The following is an 18,617-nucleotide window of genomic DNA, read 5'->3' as shown; positions in this document are numbered from 1 at the left end:
CTAGCACGTAGTAGGTGATCAGTATGTAACTGAGGCTCATTACTGGATCATTTTTGTTGCCCCCTGACAGCTACATGGGAGAAGTTGATACTCCCACAGTCCACAGGTAAAGGGTTTAGAACTGACCAGGAAGGGAGGCTCTCTTCATCTTTCAGACCTTCACCCAGTGCCCACCGAGATGCCCTGCGCTGGGCTCTTGGTCAGTGGTGTTGACTGAGACATGCACATCCTTGTTCCGAGCCACCCAGAGCCATGAAGTGGTAGCTCGTTTTCACTCTCTTCAGTGAGTCCACAAGGCCCACAAGTTCCCCTCTGTCTGGGCCTGCCCAGCCTCCTGACAAAGGTTTCTGAGCCCCAGTTTGACCAAGCAGCAGCACATAAGGGAACCATGGTGATTGTGAATCAACGCCCATGTCTCGTCTTCTGTTTAGATTAGGCTAATAGAAACTGAGTTACTGCAGCTGACACAGCTGGAGTTAAAGAGGAAGTCCCTGGACACAGAGACGCTTCAGGTATGTGAGGCTCCCAGCCAGACGACACCCTCATTCCACTCCCAACCCCAGGGCGGCTGCTCCTCAGCACCAGACACAGGCTTCTCCGGCACACAGTAGAACAGATATGGTCCATGGCAAAGGTAGCTCTGTGCAGGGTGAGAGGGTCAGAGGAAGGAGGGTTTCATTGCCAGGCCTGCTGGGCCATCACCATCTCTGCATCTCCCTGACTGGGCTGGTGGCTGTGTGGTCAGGTGGCTTTGGGTCCCACTCTCTGGGCTGACATTCCTTGTTGAGGGTTTTCTGGTGTCCCATGGGCATGTGAGCAGAAGCTGGCCCGGATGTCCTGCTCACAGACCCCGAGGGCAGCACAGATTGGCACGTGGAGCAAAGGGTATATCTTTCTCCTTCCCCTGACCCTCAGTCTGCCCAGAAGCACACAGGGACAAGGTAGGATGGCACATGAATGTGTGCCTGTGCCAGGCTTCCGAGAGTTCTCATTAGACTGTTCTCGGTGGCCTCTAATTGTTTCCACAGATGAGGAACTGGCTTCCTCAAGGAAGCTGCCACCATGTTTGTCCAAGCCCATTCAAACCACAGGTCTCTCCCTGTTAGGACCACCATGGGGCTTCCAGAGGCAAGAGGATAAGTGTGTAGCCACACACACAGGGCGGTGTGCACGTGTCTCCCTGTGTGGCAGCCCCTCACCCGGCAGGTTCCACATCACCTCACCATTTGCTTCCTCCGTGTGCTGTGGTCCCACAAGACACATGGCTTGTTTCTTTTGTTTGCCATTTCTCACCCTCTGTGGTCATCATCCCTAGGGGTTCCATCCTGGCCTGAAGCCCACAGAGAAGAGGTTGAGTGGTTAGCATACCAGAGTAGGGGTGCCTCCCGGGGCTCTGTCCCTCAACTAGGCCTTGAGGCCCTAGTCAGAGCCCAGAATTCAGTCAGTGGGGCATCCGGGACATGCTGGGCTGCATGCTGGGGGCCACTGAGGACTCACGGAGCCTCGGGTTGGATCCTGTGTTACAGGAGATGGTCTCAGAGCAGCGCTGTGCACTTAGCAACCTGCTCCAGCAGCTCCTCAAAGAGAAGAAGCAGCGGGAAGAAGAACTCCAAGGCATCCTGGTATGTTCTTGGACTTGTGTTGCACATGCCCTGGGCCTGTGTGCACCACTGTTTCGTGCATGCCGTGGGCATGCTCACTGTGCTTTTGAAACACGTGTTATTCCACTGTAGATGCAGATCAAAGGGGAGCTAAAGGGACAAGGGTCAGTGTCACTCAGCAGCGGTTTTAGTTTCTTGTGCACCCTTGTTATAAGAGAGTTCAGTTCCACTCACATCCCAGATTACAGTCTGTCCTGTAGGGAAACGGCGGCAGCAGAGTTTGAGACAGCGACAGCAGAGCATCTCCAGAATCAAGAGCAGAGTGTAACACACATTGCTAACGTTAGCCTCTGTCCATGGTAGTCCCTGGGGCTGGTTCTCCCTGGGCCAGTGTTCCCCGGGCCTCAGGATTGGGGGACAGCCCTGACTGTTCTCTTCAGGACAAGATATGCCATGCTGTGCGCAGACTGCTACTGTTAGGAGGAGTGGCCTAACCCTTCTCTGTGACTAGTTGCCTTTTACTCTGGTATATGTCAGGTGGGCTGACCCCACTTTTACAAACGTTGTTCCAGACTTTCAGGTGCCTGCACACAGCCATCCAGACTGACCCAGGCCCTGTAGCACCTCACTAGTGTGTGAGTGCTGCCCCTGCCCTCAGCAGGCTAAGGGAGGAAGCCCAGGTTAGCATACAGTCAGGACCATGGACACAGAAGGAAAACCTTGCTGACATAGCACTGCACTTTATTCCCAGCCCTTCAGAGGCTGATGGGGGAGGATGGTGAGTTCCAGGTCAGCACAGGGACATAGCAAGCCACTATGTCAGAAGAATAAAGGGTTCAGAGTCAGGACAGCTCAGCAGCAAGAGCACGTGTTGCCAAGCCTGATGAGCTAAATTCCTACTGTGGATACATGGAGGAAGGACAGAAACAACTCCCCCAAGTTGTTCTCTGACCTCCACGCAAGTGTTATTGGGAGTGGTGTGCATGCACATTGTGTTAATGTATATACAAATGTAAGGAAGAAAAGTGGGGTTCTTGGATATCTCAAGAAGGAACCATTAATCACAAAAGAACAGACTTATTATGCAGTCACCACTGATAATGGGATACTAACCCCAGAAAGCTCTGAACACCCCAGAAACAACTCAGAGACTGTGTGAAGCACAACAACAACAACAAAAAAAAAAAAAGAATATATTCTAATTAAAATAGAACTGTATCACATCCCCCTTTTCTCCCTACAGCCCTTCCTAGTCTCTCTCCTATCCCCTCAAATTAATAGCCTCTTTTCCTATATTATTGTTACATGTGTGTGTGTGTGTGTGTGTGTGTGTGTGTGTGTGTACCCACAAATACTTAATTACAACCTTAAAAAATGTATCCGAAATAAATAAAAAAATAAATAAATAAGAAGGAACTATTGAACGAGTTAGACACAAGACCCACACTGATGGTTGTTATGGTGATCATCACTCAAAATTGCTAGCTCACCGCCTCATCCTGGCACCTGGGTTAGCACCCACCCAGAACAACCCAGAGTGGAGACCTCCCTGCCATTGGTGTGTTAGCCTTGTCCAGCAAAACAACCTCTCTCAGAAGTCCTGTAGACACCTGCCTGGCATCCAGAAGTAGGCATGTCCTTGTTGGGGACTGAGATAGCTGCACAAGACTTTGCTGTCCCACAAACAGACCAAAGGGGGTCCCTGTCAGAGGCAGTAGCAGAATGTGGGACCTAGTGCTTGGGCAGCTCCCTGCCCTTCCCCATGCCCACTCCCTGCTGTTGGGCACAGCTGGGCTTCCTGCTTTGCCCTGTGGCTTAGATCAAGGACAGTGAAAAGTCAGGCATGCTCAGGAGCATAGTAGGCAACACATGGTCTGGTAGTCTGTTTCCTGACCAGAAACTAACAAGTAGCTAACGGTGCTGGCTCCTGTTCTTGGCAGGCGGAATTGGAGGCCAAGAGTGAAACAAAGCAGGAAAATTACTGGCTCATCCAGTATCAGCGGCTTTTGAACCAGAAGCCTTTGTCCTTGAAGCTGCAGGTAAGGACCATGGTACTCATCTGCCCAGAAGCTTAGAGGGGTTCTTACTTCAGCCCAGCCCCACTGGGCACCGCTGCACTGGGGACTCCAGTCCTTCGGGGAAAGTGAGTGAGTATTCACTCCGATGAGAGAGTAGGGAAGACATTGGTCACTGCTGAGCAAGTAGGTGGGGCAGAAGCAGCTACAGTCCCTTTGGACACTTGCACGCACGCACAGTTTTTATTCTGTTTTTGAGACAAGATCTCCCTATGTAGCTCTGGCTGGCCTGGAACTCACAGAGATCTCCTTGCCTCTGCCTGCTGGGATTGAAGGTGTGTGCTAACACGCCTGACCTAATACACAGTTTTTTGTTTGTTTGCTTTTTGTTTTTGAGGCAGGGTCTCACTGTGTATCACAGGCTGTCCCAGAACTCACCATGTAGATCAGGCTGGACTGGAGCTCACAGACATGCCTCTGACTTGTAGCTGGGACTAAAGTGTGCACAGTGGAGAGTTTGATTTGGGGTTTTTAATGAGATAGTCTCACTTTACAGCTCAGGCTGTTTACGAACATGCCATCTTCCTGTCTCAGCCTTCTGAGGGCTAGAATGACAGGAGTGTGCCACCATACCTGGCTTGTTTTTGTGTTTTAGGTGTGTGCCTGGTGTGTGTGTGTGTGTGTGTGTGTGTGTGTGTGTGTGTGTGTGTGTTATAGTGGATGTGTGCAGGTATGTGTATGCAGTGACTAGAAAGTGACATCAAGTGTTTTTACACTGTCTTTTATTATTTTATGTGAGTGTCTTGCTTGTTTATGGGTCTGCACAACTTGCACACCCGGTACCCATGGAGATCAGAAGAGGGATGAGCTCATGGGACTAGAGATCTGGACAGTTAGGAGCCACTGTGTTGGAGCTGGAAATCCACCCAGGTTCTCTGGAAGTGCATTAGTGCTCTTAACCACAGAGCCATCTCTTCGGCCCCTCCACCTTTTCCCTTTTAATTTACTGTTTTGTTACTGCTTTGAAGCAAGATCTGTTAGTGAGCCGGAGGCGCATCATTTCAGGTAAACTGGCTGGAGCTCCATGGATAAACCTATCTCCAGTCCTAGGGCCAGCCTGGACTACTATGTCTGGTTTTGTGGCTAAAATTTTCAGTAAAAACTGAGTCATTCTATAAATACCTTTTTTTAAAATTTTTGTTTCATTTTGTTTTGTTTTACTCTTTGATGAGCCTCAGGTTCACTGAGAGACCTTGCCTCAAAACAACAACAAAACAATAAATTTTAAAAGGTCCCTCTACATGGCCCTGGCTATCCCAGAACTCACTCTTGTGGACCAGCTTAGCCTCAAACTCACAGAGATTCACCTGCCTCTGCCTCCCGAGTGCTCAGAGTAAAGGCATGAGCCACCAAGCCCAGCCCAGATTTACCGTTTTAGTTGTGTATAAGTGTATGTAAGCCGTGTGTATACATGTACTCTCTACGCTAGAGGCCTCAGGCACCCTGGAGTCACAGGGAGTTGTGAGCTACTTGATATGGGTGCTGGGAATCAAACCTGGGTCTTCTGCAAGAAGAGTAAGCTCTCTGGGCCGCTGAGCCTCTTTTACACCATTCCGGTAGCTTGCTTTTCTCTGATATACACTGATGGAGAGTTTCCAGCCATCTCCTCATTGTTCTCAGGTGCCTGCATATGCCTTGTGTGTGGCTTGGCTTCTTTAGCCAGCCCCTTTTGGTGGATGTTTGACTAAATATTTCAAGGTTAGAACAGCAGTGAGCTCCCTTGTGGATGGATCTCTGTGCACTTAACACAAACCTTTTGGAGGGGAAGTGCCAAGGACATGCTTGTGTGTCATATACTCAGACTGTCCCATCTTTGGTTCCCTCCACTCTGACACCCTTGGCCTTCTGCATGGGGCCATCCTTCAGGAAGAAGGCATGGAGCGGCAGCTGGTGGCCCTGCTGGTGGAGCTGTCTGCTGAGCACTACCTGCCCCTCTTTGCACACCACCGGCTCACACTGGACATGCTGAGTCGGATGAGCCCTGAAGATCTGGCTAAGGTAGGCAGCCATTGTCTTGGGGGAAGTCAGGAAGGCCCAGCAGGCCTGACTCAATGTCACAAAGGGGTATATTTGTTCAGTTTGTAGTGAGTCAAGGTCTGTCCAGAGCAGGTGATGCTAGGTCTCCGTGCGTGTCATGGCCAGAACGACTGTCCCTTTGCCTCTCCTCATCTGTGCGTTAGCCTGTCATCTAACTACCAAAACAAGGACTGTGGGTCCTGAATGCGGGGTTCCGGGCCAGCCTCAGCTGTGCAATGGTGTCATATAGTTGTAGCCCTGGAATCATTTAAGTGCTTCACGCACCAGCCCATGAACTAGAACTTGACTGTGGGTGGCCTGGTCCCAGGGCCAGGACAGAGGCAGGGTTCATGCTCACAAATACTCCATGACCCTCTGACGTGGGGTTCTGGGCGCTGCGCTCAGGCTCTGGAGTGTGGGGCTGTAAGCTACAGCTGTATAGCTTCAGTAGCTCTGTGTGTCAGATACAGAGCAGCAGTGCAGGTCTGAGTGAGAACCCTCGCACCTCAGACTAACCCCAAGGCCCAGGCTTCCCTGTTTCCGTTGAAGGTGCCAGAGGTGGAGACTGAAGCAGTCCTGTAGGCTTGGGCGCTGTATGGCAGCTTAGTGCAGGAGAGCTGGCTCCCTGCCCTCAGCCCTTGGTCTGCTTTTCCCTGTTTTGCCACAGGTGGGCGTCTCAGAAGCAGGCCTGCAACATGAGATCCTTCGGAGAGCCCAGGATGTGGCCAGGGTCCAACCAGGTACTGGCTCTTTCCCGGGCTGTTTAGAGGCCCGGGTATATTGGGCTGTGATTGACAGCCTAGGGGCTACTGGCTCCAGGGCAGAGCTGTAGGCACACAGTGAGCTATGCTGGGGGAGGACTGGGACCTAAGGCAGCCTTGGGGTTGTCCCTTCTGCTGTCACCTGATGGACCCATTCTGTTTCCTGGGGAGCCTGGTAGAGAAGCTCGGCCACTAGTCAGTAGCCAAGAGCCTGGTCCTGCAGCTCCACCACTGGGTGGCAATATGGCCCCAGGCACACAGTGTCCTCTCAGCCTCAGGCTTCTGAGATTTCTCTCACCTGTGATCTCCACAAGCAGAAAATTCACTCCCATCTCACAGATGAACACAGAGGAATGAATGAGGCCAAGAGGAAAGATTCTTCCCCTGCTCTTGGGCTGGAGGCACCTCTTCCTTTGGCCCCCAGATCACTCATAAAGCCAGGATTGGGGTCATCTGGGGTGACTCCTTGGCTTAGCCCATCCCTCTGATTTCCTCAGAGTTGAACCCACTCAAGAATGAAGTCCTTGGTGCCCTCGAGCCCCCCACAGCCCCTCAGGAGCTTCCTGAGTCAGTGAGACCATCTGCCCCCCCAGCTGAACTGGACATACCCACCTCAGAGTGCGTTGTGTGCCTGGAACGTGAGGTAAGTGTGGGGAGACACTACAGAACCCAAAACACGGGACACCAAAATGACCCGTGTTCCATATATGTGCAGTGCTAACGTTATCTATTTTCCCAAGAGGAAGGATTTTTTTCTCTCAGCTTATTAACTATATTTGGGGAAATTTCCCCCATCATGACTCACCAAGAACATGGTTTTCCTGGCCAGGCCTTTTTAAGATTGTTGCAAAATTAACTCTTATTGCAAAAAGTAAGCATTCCAGTGCTTAAAGCACAGGTCCTCCTTCACATCCACTGAGGGGTCAGACTTAGAAAAGTATCCGGGGGGCTGAACACGGCGGCACATGCCTGTAATCGTGAGAGGTGAGAAGGGCAGGAGCCCTGTGAGTCTGAGGGCTCTGTAGCCAGACCTTGTCTTAAGAAACCCAGAAGGGGCTAGAGAGATGGCTCCTGCTCGCTGCTCTTCCAGGGAACCCAAGTTTGGTTCCCTGCACCCTGTCAGGTGGCCCACAACTTCAGGGGATCCAGCGCCCTCTTTTACACGCCCTGGGTAGAATACACATGTAAGTAAATAAGGCGGCTGCCATAGAAGCTCTCTGACCTTCAGAAGACTCTGGGGTCTATGTGGAGAGGGCACAGTGGTTAGAACTCTAACCAAGGCCTTGTCCTCAGGCTCTGAGAGGAACTCCCAGTTTCTAGATATGATGCATGACTTTGAAGCAGTTGGAGACTTCTCAGGACATACGCATACTGAGGGGTTGTGCTAAGGCGGAGTCAGAGAACACATACAAGGTGTGTGGAATATAAGGTTGAAGTCATTTTAGACCAGGCATCAGGTTTTGTGAAGTATGAACACAAAATAATTACAAATAGGTAGAGAGCCAGGTAGCGGCACACACTGGCATCCCGAAACTGAGGAGTGGAGGCAGCAATCCATAGAGAGATAGGCACAAAACTGCCAACAGGCCTGACTAGGTTTTCACACCCACTGGCAGGCATCTTTGGGGGCTGTGATGTGACCATGGCTCTGGAACTGAGCAGCCAGGACATTGATGCTGCGCTCTCTCTCTCTCTCTCTCTCTCTCTCTCTCTCTCTCTCTCCCTCTCTCCCTCTCCCTCTCCCTCTCTCTGCAGGCCCAGATGGTCTTCCTCACCTGCGGCCATGTCTGCTGCTGCCAGCAGTGCAGCCAGCCACTGCGCACCTGCCCACTGTGCCGCCAGGACATCTCCCAGTGCCTCCGGATCTACCACAGCAGCTGAATGCACAGCCACCGACCCGCCCTGCCCCTTCCTTGGCACCATCTCCACTGTTGAACTCCCACCTACCCACATTTCCCAGACTAGGGCAAAACTGGCATAGGCCTTTGCCACCATCTGCCATCCCAACCCCCACTGCTCTGAGCACTAGGCAGGCAGGTGGGATGTCCCTGGCCTGTGGCATAACTGTTGTGAACTGTGAACAAGAGACAGGGCAAATCTGCTGGTGATGGAGCCTTGTGCCACAGGGACAAGGTCCAGGGTACAGAGGTGGCCCTCCACGTTACGAGCCAAGTCTCAGTGCTACCCCCAGCTGTCTGCCCCTCCTAGAGGTGGCCATATCTGTGGAATGCTTTGGCCATCCTGTCCTAATGTGGGGCGATGTCTCTGGGGAGGGGTAGACTATGTAAGACTCCCTGGCCCCTTTCTGCTTCTTTCTGAACACCTGCCCTCTCACATCTGTACTCGTAACCTACACAGGCAGGTTGATTCAAAACAGGAACACCAATAAATCTGACTCCCTCCCGGAGTCACCCCTAAGTCCACAGGATCGCAGCAGTGGGAGTAGGCAGAGTCCGGGAGAGGGGGGCGGCTCTTCTGGGGGAAAGGGCCAGAGCTGCTACACCTAGGTAAAGGGTAGACAGCAGAGACATTGCCCAGTTAGGAGAGTTGGGCAGTGCAGAGCCAGGGACTGGGCCTCAATTTATTAACAGCCTGTGCTCATGGGACAGGTTGTGTTTCCTGTAGTGATTATCCTAGGTGAGGGGGCTGCCGAGGCAACTGGAAGGCATGTTAGCTCGGATAAGCAGCCCACCCTCACCAGCTGTAGTGAAGGGGGTTCCATGTGACATGATACCTTTCTGCCCCTCCCAGTATAGTGCAGGTGGCCTACAATGTGCTGCTCATGGGTTCTGGGGGAAGCTAGCCATTGGCACCTAGCCCAGACCTGGAGTCCACCCCCATGGTGGACACATAGATTGATCAACCCTTCGGATACTAGTTACCCAGAAGCTTCATGGCCTCTCCCTTTCTCTCTGAGCCTCAGTTTCCTCCTCTGAAATAGGGCATTGTAAGAACGGGTTAGAGAAAGAGACCTCAGTAAAGTTGCCATTTGGAACTCTGGATCCCCAAAACTCACAGGGCCAGGCCAGTGCATGTAATGCTGAGGCTGGCAGACCCTGGGACTCGCCAGCCAGCCGGGCTATCCGAATTCATGAATTCCAGGCTAATGAGACCTCATCTCAAGACACATGGCAGAATGATCTAAGATGCTTTGGCTTCCACACGCATTTGTGAATGTATACCTGTACACACATGTGCAGGCACACACTCAGATTAGGGACCTGGTAGCTCATGATGAGCCCAAGAAAGCTGAGAGCTGAGATGGATGAATCCCTAGACACCCTAGGCTCAGATCTTCCCCACCCCAGCAGCACACGGGAAAATGAGCTTTAAATAAAGCGTTTATTGATGAGCAAAAGCTTACACAGTTTGCATAGATTCTTCATACCATATCTGGAAGGATGGAAACCCCCAAGGCACTAGAGAACATGGAAAGAAGTCAGTACTCGATGGAGTGGGGACAGGGTGTCCCTGAGCACCGGCCACGTCCTGTGGGTCTGAGGCCTGTATCTAGGGAGCAGAACTAGAGAACAAAGGACACAGGCCTGGGAGAAGACCTCATCCTGGGCCTTGTAGTGGCAGTTTCTGCTTTGCTTTCCCAACTCCAGCAGCAGAGTCTGGGGAGGCCTAAGGTGAAAGTCTAGCTGACTGACCCTTGGTTTGACCCTTGTCACTAAAAGACAAGCCCAAATGGTTCATAAGAGGTGGCATGGGGTACAGAGGCCAAGAATGGTCAGCAGTGTTCCTCAGGAGCCTCTCCAGCTTCCTGGCAGGTACTGAGCCCACATCTAAGCCCAAAGTAGGGGTGGATAGAAAGACAAGCAGGAGCAATGGCACCCAAGACATCCAACTTCAGCTGCCTTCACTTTGCCATCCTGGCCTCAGACACTCCCAAGCTCCCTCCCCTCAGGACACTTCCCCTGCACAGACTAACACATCCTGGGCCTTTCTCATTCCATCATGGCCCCTCCCATCACTCCCCCTGTAAGACCCTAAGCCCCACCCTCCCACAGCAATAGCCAGCAAAGTGAGGCCAGTGACCACTTTAGTGTCTGTCTAACCTTGGGACCTGCAGGGAGTGGGTGGGACAGAGGCCAGGCCTCCACCTCTGCCTTGCCACCTTGGTACCAAGGAGCCCCGGAATGAGATGACAGCTTCCCAGCCTCCTAGACAAGAGTCACGGCACCAATGCTTTCATCTACCTCCATCAAGAACCACCGTGAGGGAACAGGGAACAGCGCTAGGGCAGGATGGAGGAAAAGAGGAAACCCTCAAAACCAGACCCAGCATCAGAGATCAGCCCACAGAAAACAGGGCAGTAACAGGTGTACTAAACCCCATAAAGTGACTTGGGTAGGCCAGACCCCTGGAGGTGACACACCACCCCAGCTACTCCACAAGGCACAGACTGGAGTACCCCTCCCCAGAGATGAGGCTGCGGTGCCCAAGGAGAAACGCCCTGGTAGAAGAGTCCAACGGAAGCTGGGAGGCCATGCCTAGAACTCCGTCTGCACTCCTGCACTGTCCTCGGTGGTGGTATGGATCGGAGGATGGCTACCAGGGCTAGACACCTTCTCCCCTGTCTCTTGATCACTGGGTTTAGGGAGCTCAAGGTCCACAGCTTTTCCAGGTGGGAGGTGCCGGATGGGCGAGGCTGGTGGTGAGGCCTCCAGGACTGCCACAGGCTGGGGGCTCTCTTGGACCGGGGCCCCATTGAGAAGGGGGCTGGCTGGTGGGGAGCTTTCAGCCTGCAGATCCTGGGCCAACAGACCTCGGAGCTCAGTGACATTGTCCGGGGAGGCAGGTGATGGTGGCTCAGAGCCAGCCTCAAAAGGCAGCCCTGAGTCCTCGTCCTGGACCACGGACATCACCTGCTTGGCACGCCTACGCTTTTCCGTGAGGGTGGCTGCTTCAGAGGGGCAGGGGCTGCCACCACTGTCACTGCCATCACCGCCATCACTGTACTGTTCACCCCAGTCAATGGGGGCACCCTCAGCCAGCAGGTGTAGATTGGGGTCACTGTTATGCAGAACCACGCTGTCCCGATAGAGGTTATGCTTGCGTTGTACTGCGGCCTCCTTCACAGCTGCAAGACCATGAGAGAGAGACGGCGCACTCAGCATGGACCGTCATAGCAAACCTCACCCCCATCATGTTCTGTGACTGGGCTCTGCCTCACTCTGGGCATTCCTGCCACAAAACTATAACTCAAGCCCAGAGCCCGAGCTGGCAGCCACCCTGATCACTCTCAGCAAAGCCTAGAACCAACCAGAGAGGAAACTTAAGGCACAGAGAAGCCAGTGTCTGGACACAGCCTCCTCTTGGAGTCTTGGCCTCTGTGCATCTTTAGCTACTGCTGCCTATGTCTCTTCCGGGCTGCCCCTCCCTACTCACTCTGCAGGATGTCCTTCATGACTGTCTGCAGCACCACCTCCTCATATGTGTTCTCCACCAGGATGAACCTGGCGAAGTCCTCAAAGATCAGCTCCTGGAAGCGTGGCAGCTCCTGCCGCGGAAGCAGGCAGAGAAGGGTCAGAGGCTGTACCGATGGCCTCTCCCTGAGGGGCTAGGGCAAAGTGGGGACTCACCGACTTGCAGGTGGGGGCCAGCTTTTTGAGCAGGAAGGGAATGGTGATCTGCAACAGTGCCTCTCGGAAGAATCTCTTGCGCACAGAACTGCTGTCGTAGTCGTATTTCTGCAGGGAGGGTTGGGCACAGGAGGGACCCTTGGGTCAGGGGGCTCAGCTTGCAGGAAGGTCAGACCCAAGCTCAGAGCACCCTAAGATGGTGGCTGGCCAATCAGCTTTGGGTTTGGCTGGCCATGCAGACTCCAACCCAAAGGAGTCAGGCTCACCTTCAGCACCCGCTCCAGAATCCGCTGGATGGACTTGCACAGCTCCTCCTTGGTGGGTCCCTTTCCCAGCTCTTGGTGCAGGAGGGTTTCGAAGGTGTACACAGCATTGTCCATTTGCTACAAGGTATACAGCAGAGTTCATGAGACCCTTCTGGAGTGGCCATGGCCCCTTCCTGCATCCTCAGCCAGTCCCCCCTGTCACAGAGAAATCGGGCAGTCTGTAGTTTGTATGTTCTCTGGGTATCTAGATGCAGGAGTCTGCCTGAGTGCAGAAACCCCAGGAAGAGACTAGGTGGCAAGGACAACTTCCTGGGGGGAGGGGCAGATTCTAAGGGACCTGGTGGGCAGCCAGATGAGCAAGAGACACGTGTTCTGAGAAGCATAGGGAGGGAGGTCTCCCTCTCCTGGTGCTGGGGGGGGAGGCATGGGAGGCAGCTAGCAGAGTGTGGGCTCGGGGGACACACCTCTCGCATGTGGATCTGAGCTCGCTGCTTGAACACGGAAGTGCTGGACACGTCAAAGCGCTGCTGCAGCCCGTCGAGCCGTAGCGGCTCCATCTTCTCATAGCAGCTCTGCATCTTCAGGGGATGGTATGCCAGTTGGGACAGCTTCTCCATGTACTGCAGAGAGCAGGGCCACATGGGTGAGTACGCAGTCACTGCACACCCACATCTGGCCTGGGCCCGGTGCTAGCTGCCCAGGGATGGCCTCCTGGAAATTGTGCCCATTAGAGCAAGCCAAAGACAGCTCAGGAGAAAAGGGAGAGGGAACCTGAAGACAGACTATCTCGGCGCTGAGGAGAGAGGCCAGGCACTGGAAGACAGTGCACTTGTGGGGTGTGTGGTCACACCTAAAGCTTGCCCTCCCTGCCTCCTTCCTGCATTCCCTCTCTGTGTAAATCATTTTCAACTTCAACAACCATCTTGCTCCATGAAGACAAATGGTACAGAGTAAAAATATTCATTCACCAGACCCCCGTTGGACTGGAAAGCTTTGCCCTGTGGCTCCTGCCTCTGGTCTCTGTAGATACTAAGAGAGGGCAGCCCACCCTGAGACACGGGGACACCAGACCCGAGCCCAGGTCTCACCTCGCCCAGTTTGTCAATGCCACCCTCGTTGATCACATTCAGATTCATGTCTGTGACCTCTTTGAAGAAGACATCCCGCACCTCGGTGAAGCCCTGGCTGGTGGGTACCATCAGAGCCTCTAGGATGGATTGGATGTAGGGCTGGACGTGGTTCCTCACACACACCTCCGCCTTGGGGAGGATGAAGGCTATATGGGGAAAAAGAGGATGTTGCTGGTGGGCGGTGCCTGGGACACAGTCCACCCCATCCCAACAGCCCAGCCCATGGCTGTCCCATCCTGGATGCCAAAGAACCGGGTGCTGGTGACATGAACTAGCTCTCTGACCTCAGAGAGTAATCAAGAAAGACAACAGATCAAAGCAGAAGAAATACATCTGCCATCCTAGCACTCCAGAGGCAGGAGAATTAGAAGTTTAAGGCCATCCTCTACTTCATATTTAGAGCTACAAGTTTGAGGCCCGCCTGGAGAGAAAGGGAGAGAGGAAAGGAAGAAAGAGAAAGGATCTGTAACACAGGTGCCTCAGTGGATCCAGTGAGCTTTGTGGAAGCTGACCCTGCCCTGGAGCAGGGTGGCCTGGTTCTTCCCACCCAGTTCTGCAGAATACCCCACCTCCAGCACTGTTTACCCAGAGAGTGTTCTGAAGTCTACCCTGCTTCTTTCCAGATAATGCTTACTACACACAATAAATACCAACTCTCGGTACCCCACTAAACTCCCAGTGAATGCGGCTGCCCCACAATCACCGGCAGGCAGCCACCACCTGCTAGCACAGTGTCAAGGAAACAAAACACAACATGGACGACAAAAGGCGCGTATGCCACCTGGAGAACCTAGGTGACACAACAGTCCACCAGGGTGACTCATCATCAGACTTGAGTTGACCAAGGATGGACAGAGGTTTGAACCTCAAAGACAAAAATCTCCACATTCGGGCTGGAGAGATGGCTCAGCGGTTAAGAGTACTGAGTGCTCTTCCAGAGGTCCTGAGTTCAATTCCCAGCAAGGACATGGTGGTTCACAACCATCTGTAATGGGATCCGATGCCCTCTATTGATTATACATAAAATAAATAAATCATTAAAAAAAAAACATTAAAAAATATCTCCACATTCAAAATCTGAACCTGGTGTCAAAAGCTTGTCTTTCTTGAAACTCAGGAGGCCGAGACAGGAGGATCACAAATTGGAGTCTAGCCTAGGTAATGTGTAAGACTTTGTCTCAAACAGTAAAAGGAGACTAGAGCTGCAGCTCGCTACAAAGTGCTCATCAAGTGTGGATGAGCGTGGGTGAAGCCCTAGGTTCGTTCCCCAGCACCGCCAGAATCAAATCTTATAGAAGAATAAAGTTTATAGGAGAATCTGCAGGCGACGAAGGGTCATGGCTTTGATTCTGATGGTGGCTCACACTATAGCAAAGCTGGCCTGGCCCTGGAGCGCTGTGTGCAAGCATCTGCCAGTGGCTTCTGACCAACCCACCTACCTCGGATCTTGCTGGCCAGATGCTCCTTGGAGGTGATGATCTGGTCCATGTCAGTGCGAATAACTGCTTCCATGGCTGGGCGGGCCAACTGCAGCTTACACAGCACCTCCTCAAAGTGCACCTTGGCCTGTTCAAATACCAGGCGGTACACAGCGTCCGAGATCTACGGGTACAATGGAGGTGTCGGTGCCAGGGGTGAGGACTGAGTGCTGGCTGTTCCCTGTCAACACCCTCGTCCCTACCAAGGGGTCCCAGGTCCACACACCTGGATCCACTGTCGCTGCCGCTCCTGAGGCTTTCCCTTCAGCCGTGGGCCAAGCTCTGCCTTCAGCGCTGGGCCCAGCTCCTCCATCACCAGGTTACTTAGGATCTAGAACCAAGAGACAGGAGAAGGGGCAGGGCTAACACCTATCCATCTAGCTTGTTTCTCTGAATCTCTCTGGCCACTCCAGGACCCTCGTCTGGGCCTCCTCCACACCTCTGTGGAGCTAGCTCCTAAGCACATCCTGCTGGGGTCAGACTTATCTGCCTGTGGTGTTAGCGTCACCTGGAGGCAAAGCTCCTGCCCGCCAGGACCCAGGGGCATAAGTGGACAGATTAACAGGGGTTCTCTTTTACCCAAATCTGCTCTTGCCATCTCTTCCCAAAACCTGCTGTACCCTAAAACCCCAGTAGAACCCAGGGAGACTCCTAAGGATCCCTCAAGCAGCCCTCTGACCTCACCTGCACCTCGTTCCCACATAGCATTTCCCAGGTGCCGTATTGCTCCTTCGACTGGCGGTAGATGCGGATGGCATCTGTGAATGCAGGGCCCTCCACCTTTGAGTTCTCCGGGATCCCTGCCCAGGACAGAAGGAGGGAGAGGGAGGAGAGAAAGAGGTCAGCAAAGGACCATCCACCAAGACCAGCCAGCCAGAGTGCACACAGCAGGAAAAGGCTGTGGTTCACCCTGCAGCGCTCCGGCAACCCCTCTGAATCACCTTATGTCCTCCAAGATACCACCACCCCACCCAGCACAGTGTAAGAAACGGCCAAACTAGGACTGGGAAAAGTCATCCGGCCATAGAGACTGCACAACGTGGCTCTAGGAGACCTGAGACGCACATTCTGGTCCTGCTCCTCACATGTGGCTGCACTAGTATGCTGTGACCCTCCCATCCAGTGACAGATGGTACATATTTCCCGCTGCATGGGCCAGACAACCTCTGTCCCAATGCTAGACCAAGCATCCCAGCTTGCAAACACTAGAACTGTTCTTTGTCAATATACCTCGCTGTAAAAGTAGACCAGGGGCTGAACCTGATCCGTGCACTGCTATCTGGGCCTTGCTTTATATCACTGAACCCCAAAAGAGCCTCAGTTTCCTCTTATGGGGACAATAGACCTACGCCGGGTCCCAACTTGTTCCGGGTGCCTCTCTAGTCTGCAATGTGCAGACAGTGAGCCACAGGAAACCAGAGGGTGGCTCCAGGACCCCTTGAATGATATTTTGTATGGCTTTGGTTTTTTGAGGTCCTGGAGATGGGACCCAGAGCCCTGAGTATGTCAGGCAAATTCTTTACCACTGAGCCACATGCCCTGCTCCTAAAGACCACTTTCTATCAGAAGCTAAAGAGCCATTTCTCCCAGCAGCCTGAGCCCCGGGTCTGGCTTGTCTATGTACCATATGTGCACAGACGCTAGAACTTTAGTGAACAAAGGGCTGGGGTGCAGCCAAGTGGCAGTGTTTGTCAATGTACACAAGGTCCTGAGTTCAGTTTCCGGGGTGGGAAAGAAGGATGTGAGGGTAACATGGGAGCACGACCATTGCTAACACATAGGGGAAAAATGTTTTTTCTGCATTGCTGTTGCCACTGTTGGTGATGGTGGTCACAGGGCAGGCGAGTTAATAAACAAACTTGGACATAACTAGGAAAACAAGGGGAAACAAGGACGGGAAGTGGCCATATCTGGGTAGGGACAGAACACGGTTAATGCACTAACCCTAGCCACGTGCCTCTGACCACGGTGTCCCCGGAACCCAAGAAGGGGAAACTGCAGGTTATGCATCACAAACCACAGCGCCCACTGCAGTGACAACGGGCTGAGTCACCCCACAGAAAAGAGCCCCTCCCTTCTCCACAGCCAGCCGCCCACAGGAATCACTCACGGCCTGTCAGAGCCAGAGTGCATTCTATCATGGGACCCAGAGACTCAGAGTCAACAGCACACACCCCTGCATTTCTGGACCCACAGGGCTAGGCTGGGGGCAAAGCAGAGGCGCTTCAGCAGAAGTAGTACCCAAGTCAGGGTGGCCAATGTGGGCCTGAGAGGAAGCCCCAGCCAGGGTCTCAGAACACACTCTCCTGGAGTCTGAGTTCTGTCTGGAAAATCCAGCAATATATAAAGTTCAGCCTCTTCCAGGGATAGGAATCTCCATCCTGTTCATAGCAAGGAAAATGCAACGCAAGGGAGCAGGATAGCTAGCAAGGGAGAGCAAGCGCGGTGGGCGGGGCGGTGGGCGGGGCGGTGGGCGGGGCGGTGGGCGGGGTACAGCCGAGAGACTCCCAACTAAGGATCTTCCCCATTCTGCACAACCAGTCACTTGTGAGCCTGCCTGGTGTCTGCTTTGTTTGCCTGGCAACGCAACCCAGAACAGGGCTGTATTTAGAACTCACCTTTCCTAAGAGCAAAGCTCAACCGAGAGGTTAGGCTGAGCTCACATCTAGTAGAACTGATAGTCTTTATAAAAAAGAAAGTTTTTATTTATTTTATTTTTGGCTATTGTTTTGTTTTTCAAGACAGGCTTTCTCTGTGTAGCCTTGGCTGTCCTGGAAGTCCCTCTGTAGACAAGGCTGGCCTCAAACTCACAGAGATCCACCTGTTTCTGCCTGTGCCCCCGGAGATCTGGGATTAAAAGCATACTTAACCACCACCCGGCTAAAAACTTTTTCTTAGTGTGTGTGGTGTGTGCATATATGTGTGTGTGTATGTGCGTGTATGTATGTATGTGTGTATGTATTATGTATTATGTATGTGTATGTGAGTGCATGTATGTGCTTTCACTCAACCATGTATGTCCATGTTGAGGCCAAAGGTCAATGTGAAGTGTCTTCTACGGCTCTCCATCTTATTTCTTTTTTTAAATTTAATTTAATTTAATTCAATGTGTCTGAGCATTTTGCCTGCATGTATGTACCAGGTGTCTGAGGAGTCCAGAAGAGGAGGGCATAGGAAACTGGATGTGAGTCACATGTGGGTGCTGGTAATCAAACCCAGGTCCTCTGGAAAGCAGCCTGTGCTCTTAACCACGGAGCTGTCTCAGCCCCTCCACCTTAGGTTTTGAGACAGTCTCTCACTGAACCCAGAGTACATTTCAGCCAGACTGGCTGGCCAGTGAGGCCCTGGCTTCTACGTCAGACTTTGATGTGGGTGTTAGGGGGTCCAAACTCAGGTCCTCAAACTCACACAAGAAATACTTTATTCACTGAGCCTGCCCTGAGCTTGCTCACCCGCTTGCTCGCTTATTTCTGAGTCAGCCTTAGACCAGAATGGCCTGGAACTCACTATGTTGCTAATCTGAGCCACCATACCTCTCCCAGAAAGAGGGGGACATACTGTTTATTGGAAGCAGTCCCACTATGTCTCCCTGGCCCTGAGTTGACAGAGATCTGAGGCAGAATGCTCACTCTGAGCCTAGAAGTTTGAGGCCAGACTGGGCAAGACTCTGTCTCAAAACAAAAAACAAAACAAAGCAACAGA

The 18,617-nt window shown here is 52.7% G+C and overlaps 2 protein-coding genes across 2 annotated transcripts in view; one reads left to right on the top strand and one right to left on the bottom strand.

Annotated features, from left to right (window-relative positions):
- LRSAM1 (leucine rich repeat and sterile alpha motif containing 1) overlaps positions 1–10,476 on the top strand; it is a 39,780-nt gene extending 29,304 nt beyond the window's left edge. Inside the window, exons 20-26 of the mRNA XM_080927899.1 lie at positions 432–512; positions 1,527–1,622; positions 3,542–3,640; positions 5,543–5,674; positions 6,360–6,432; positions 6,951–7,096; positions 8,209–10,476. Of these exons, the coding sequence (XP_080784025.1) occupies positions 432–512; positions 1,527–1,622; positions 3,542–3,640; positions 5,543–5,674; positions 6,360–6,432; positions 6,951–7,096; positions 8,209–8,334 (753 nt within the window). The 3' untranslated portion in view covers positions 8,335–10,476. The remainder of the gene's footprint in view (positions 1–431; positions 513–1,526; positions 1,623–3,541; positions 3,641–5,542; positions 5,675–6,359; positions 6,433–6,950; positions 7,097–8,208) is intronic.
- The window catches only part of NIBAN2 (niban apoptosis regulator 2), a 46,689-nt gene continuing 38,539 nt past the window's right edge, over positions 10,468–18,617 (bottom strand). Inside the window, exons 6-14 of the mRNA XM_080927898.1 lie at positions 15,600–15,715; positions 15,142–15,246; positions 14,877–15,039; positions 13,396–13,583; positions 12,772–12,927; positions 12,308–12,424; positions 12,042–12,149; positions 11,848–11,959; positions 10,468–11,539 (exon numbers count right to left, since the gene is read on the bottom strand). Coding sequence (XP_080784024.1) covers positions 10,950–11,539; positions 11,848–11,959; positions 12,042–12,149; positions 12,308–12,424; positions 12,772–12,927; positions 13,396–13,583; positions 14,877–15,039; positions 15,142–15,246; positions 15,600–15,715 — 1,655 coding nt within the window. The 3' untranslated portion in view covers positions 10,468–10,949. The remainder of the gene's footprint in view (positions 11,540–11,847; positions 11,960–12,041; positions 12,150–12,307; positions 12,425–12,771; positions 12,928–13,395; positions 13,584–14,876; positions 15,040–15,141; positions 15,247–15,599; positions 15,716–18,617) is intronic.

The sequence above is a fragment of the Micromys minutus genome, assembly GCF_963924665.1.
Source record: "Micromys minutus genome assembly, chromosome: 13".
In the NCBI taxonomy this organism is placed as follows: Eukaryota; Metazoa; Chordata; class Mammalia; order Rodentia; family Muridae; genus Micromys; species Micromys minutus.
The sequence above is the reverse complement of the archived record's forward strand: the minus strand, read 5'-3'. Positions and strand labels throughout refer to the sequence as shown.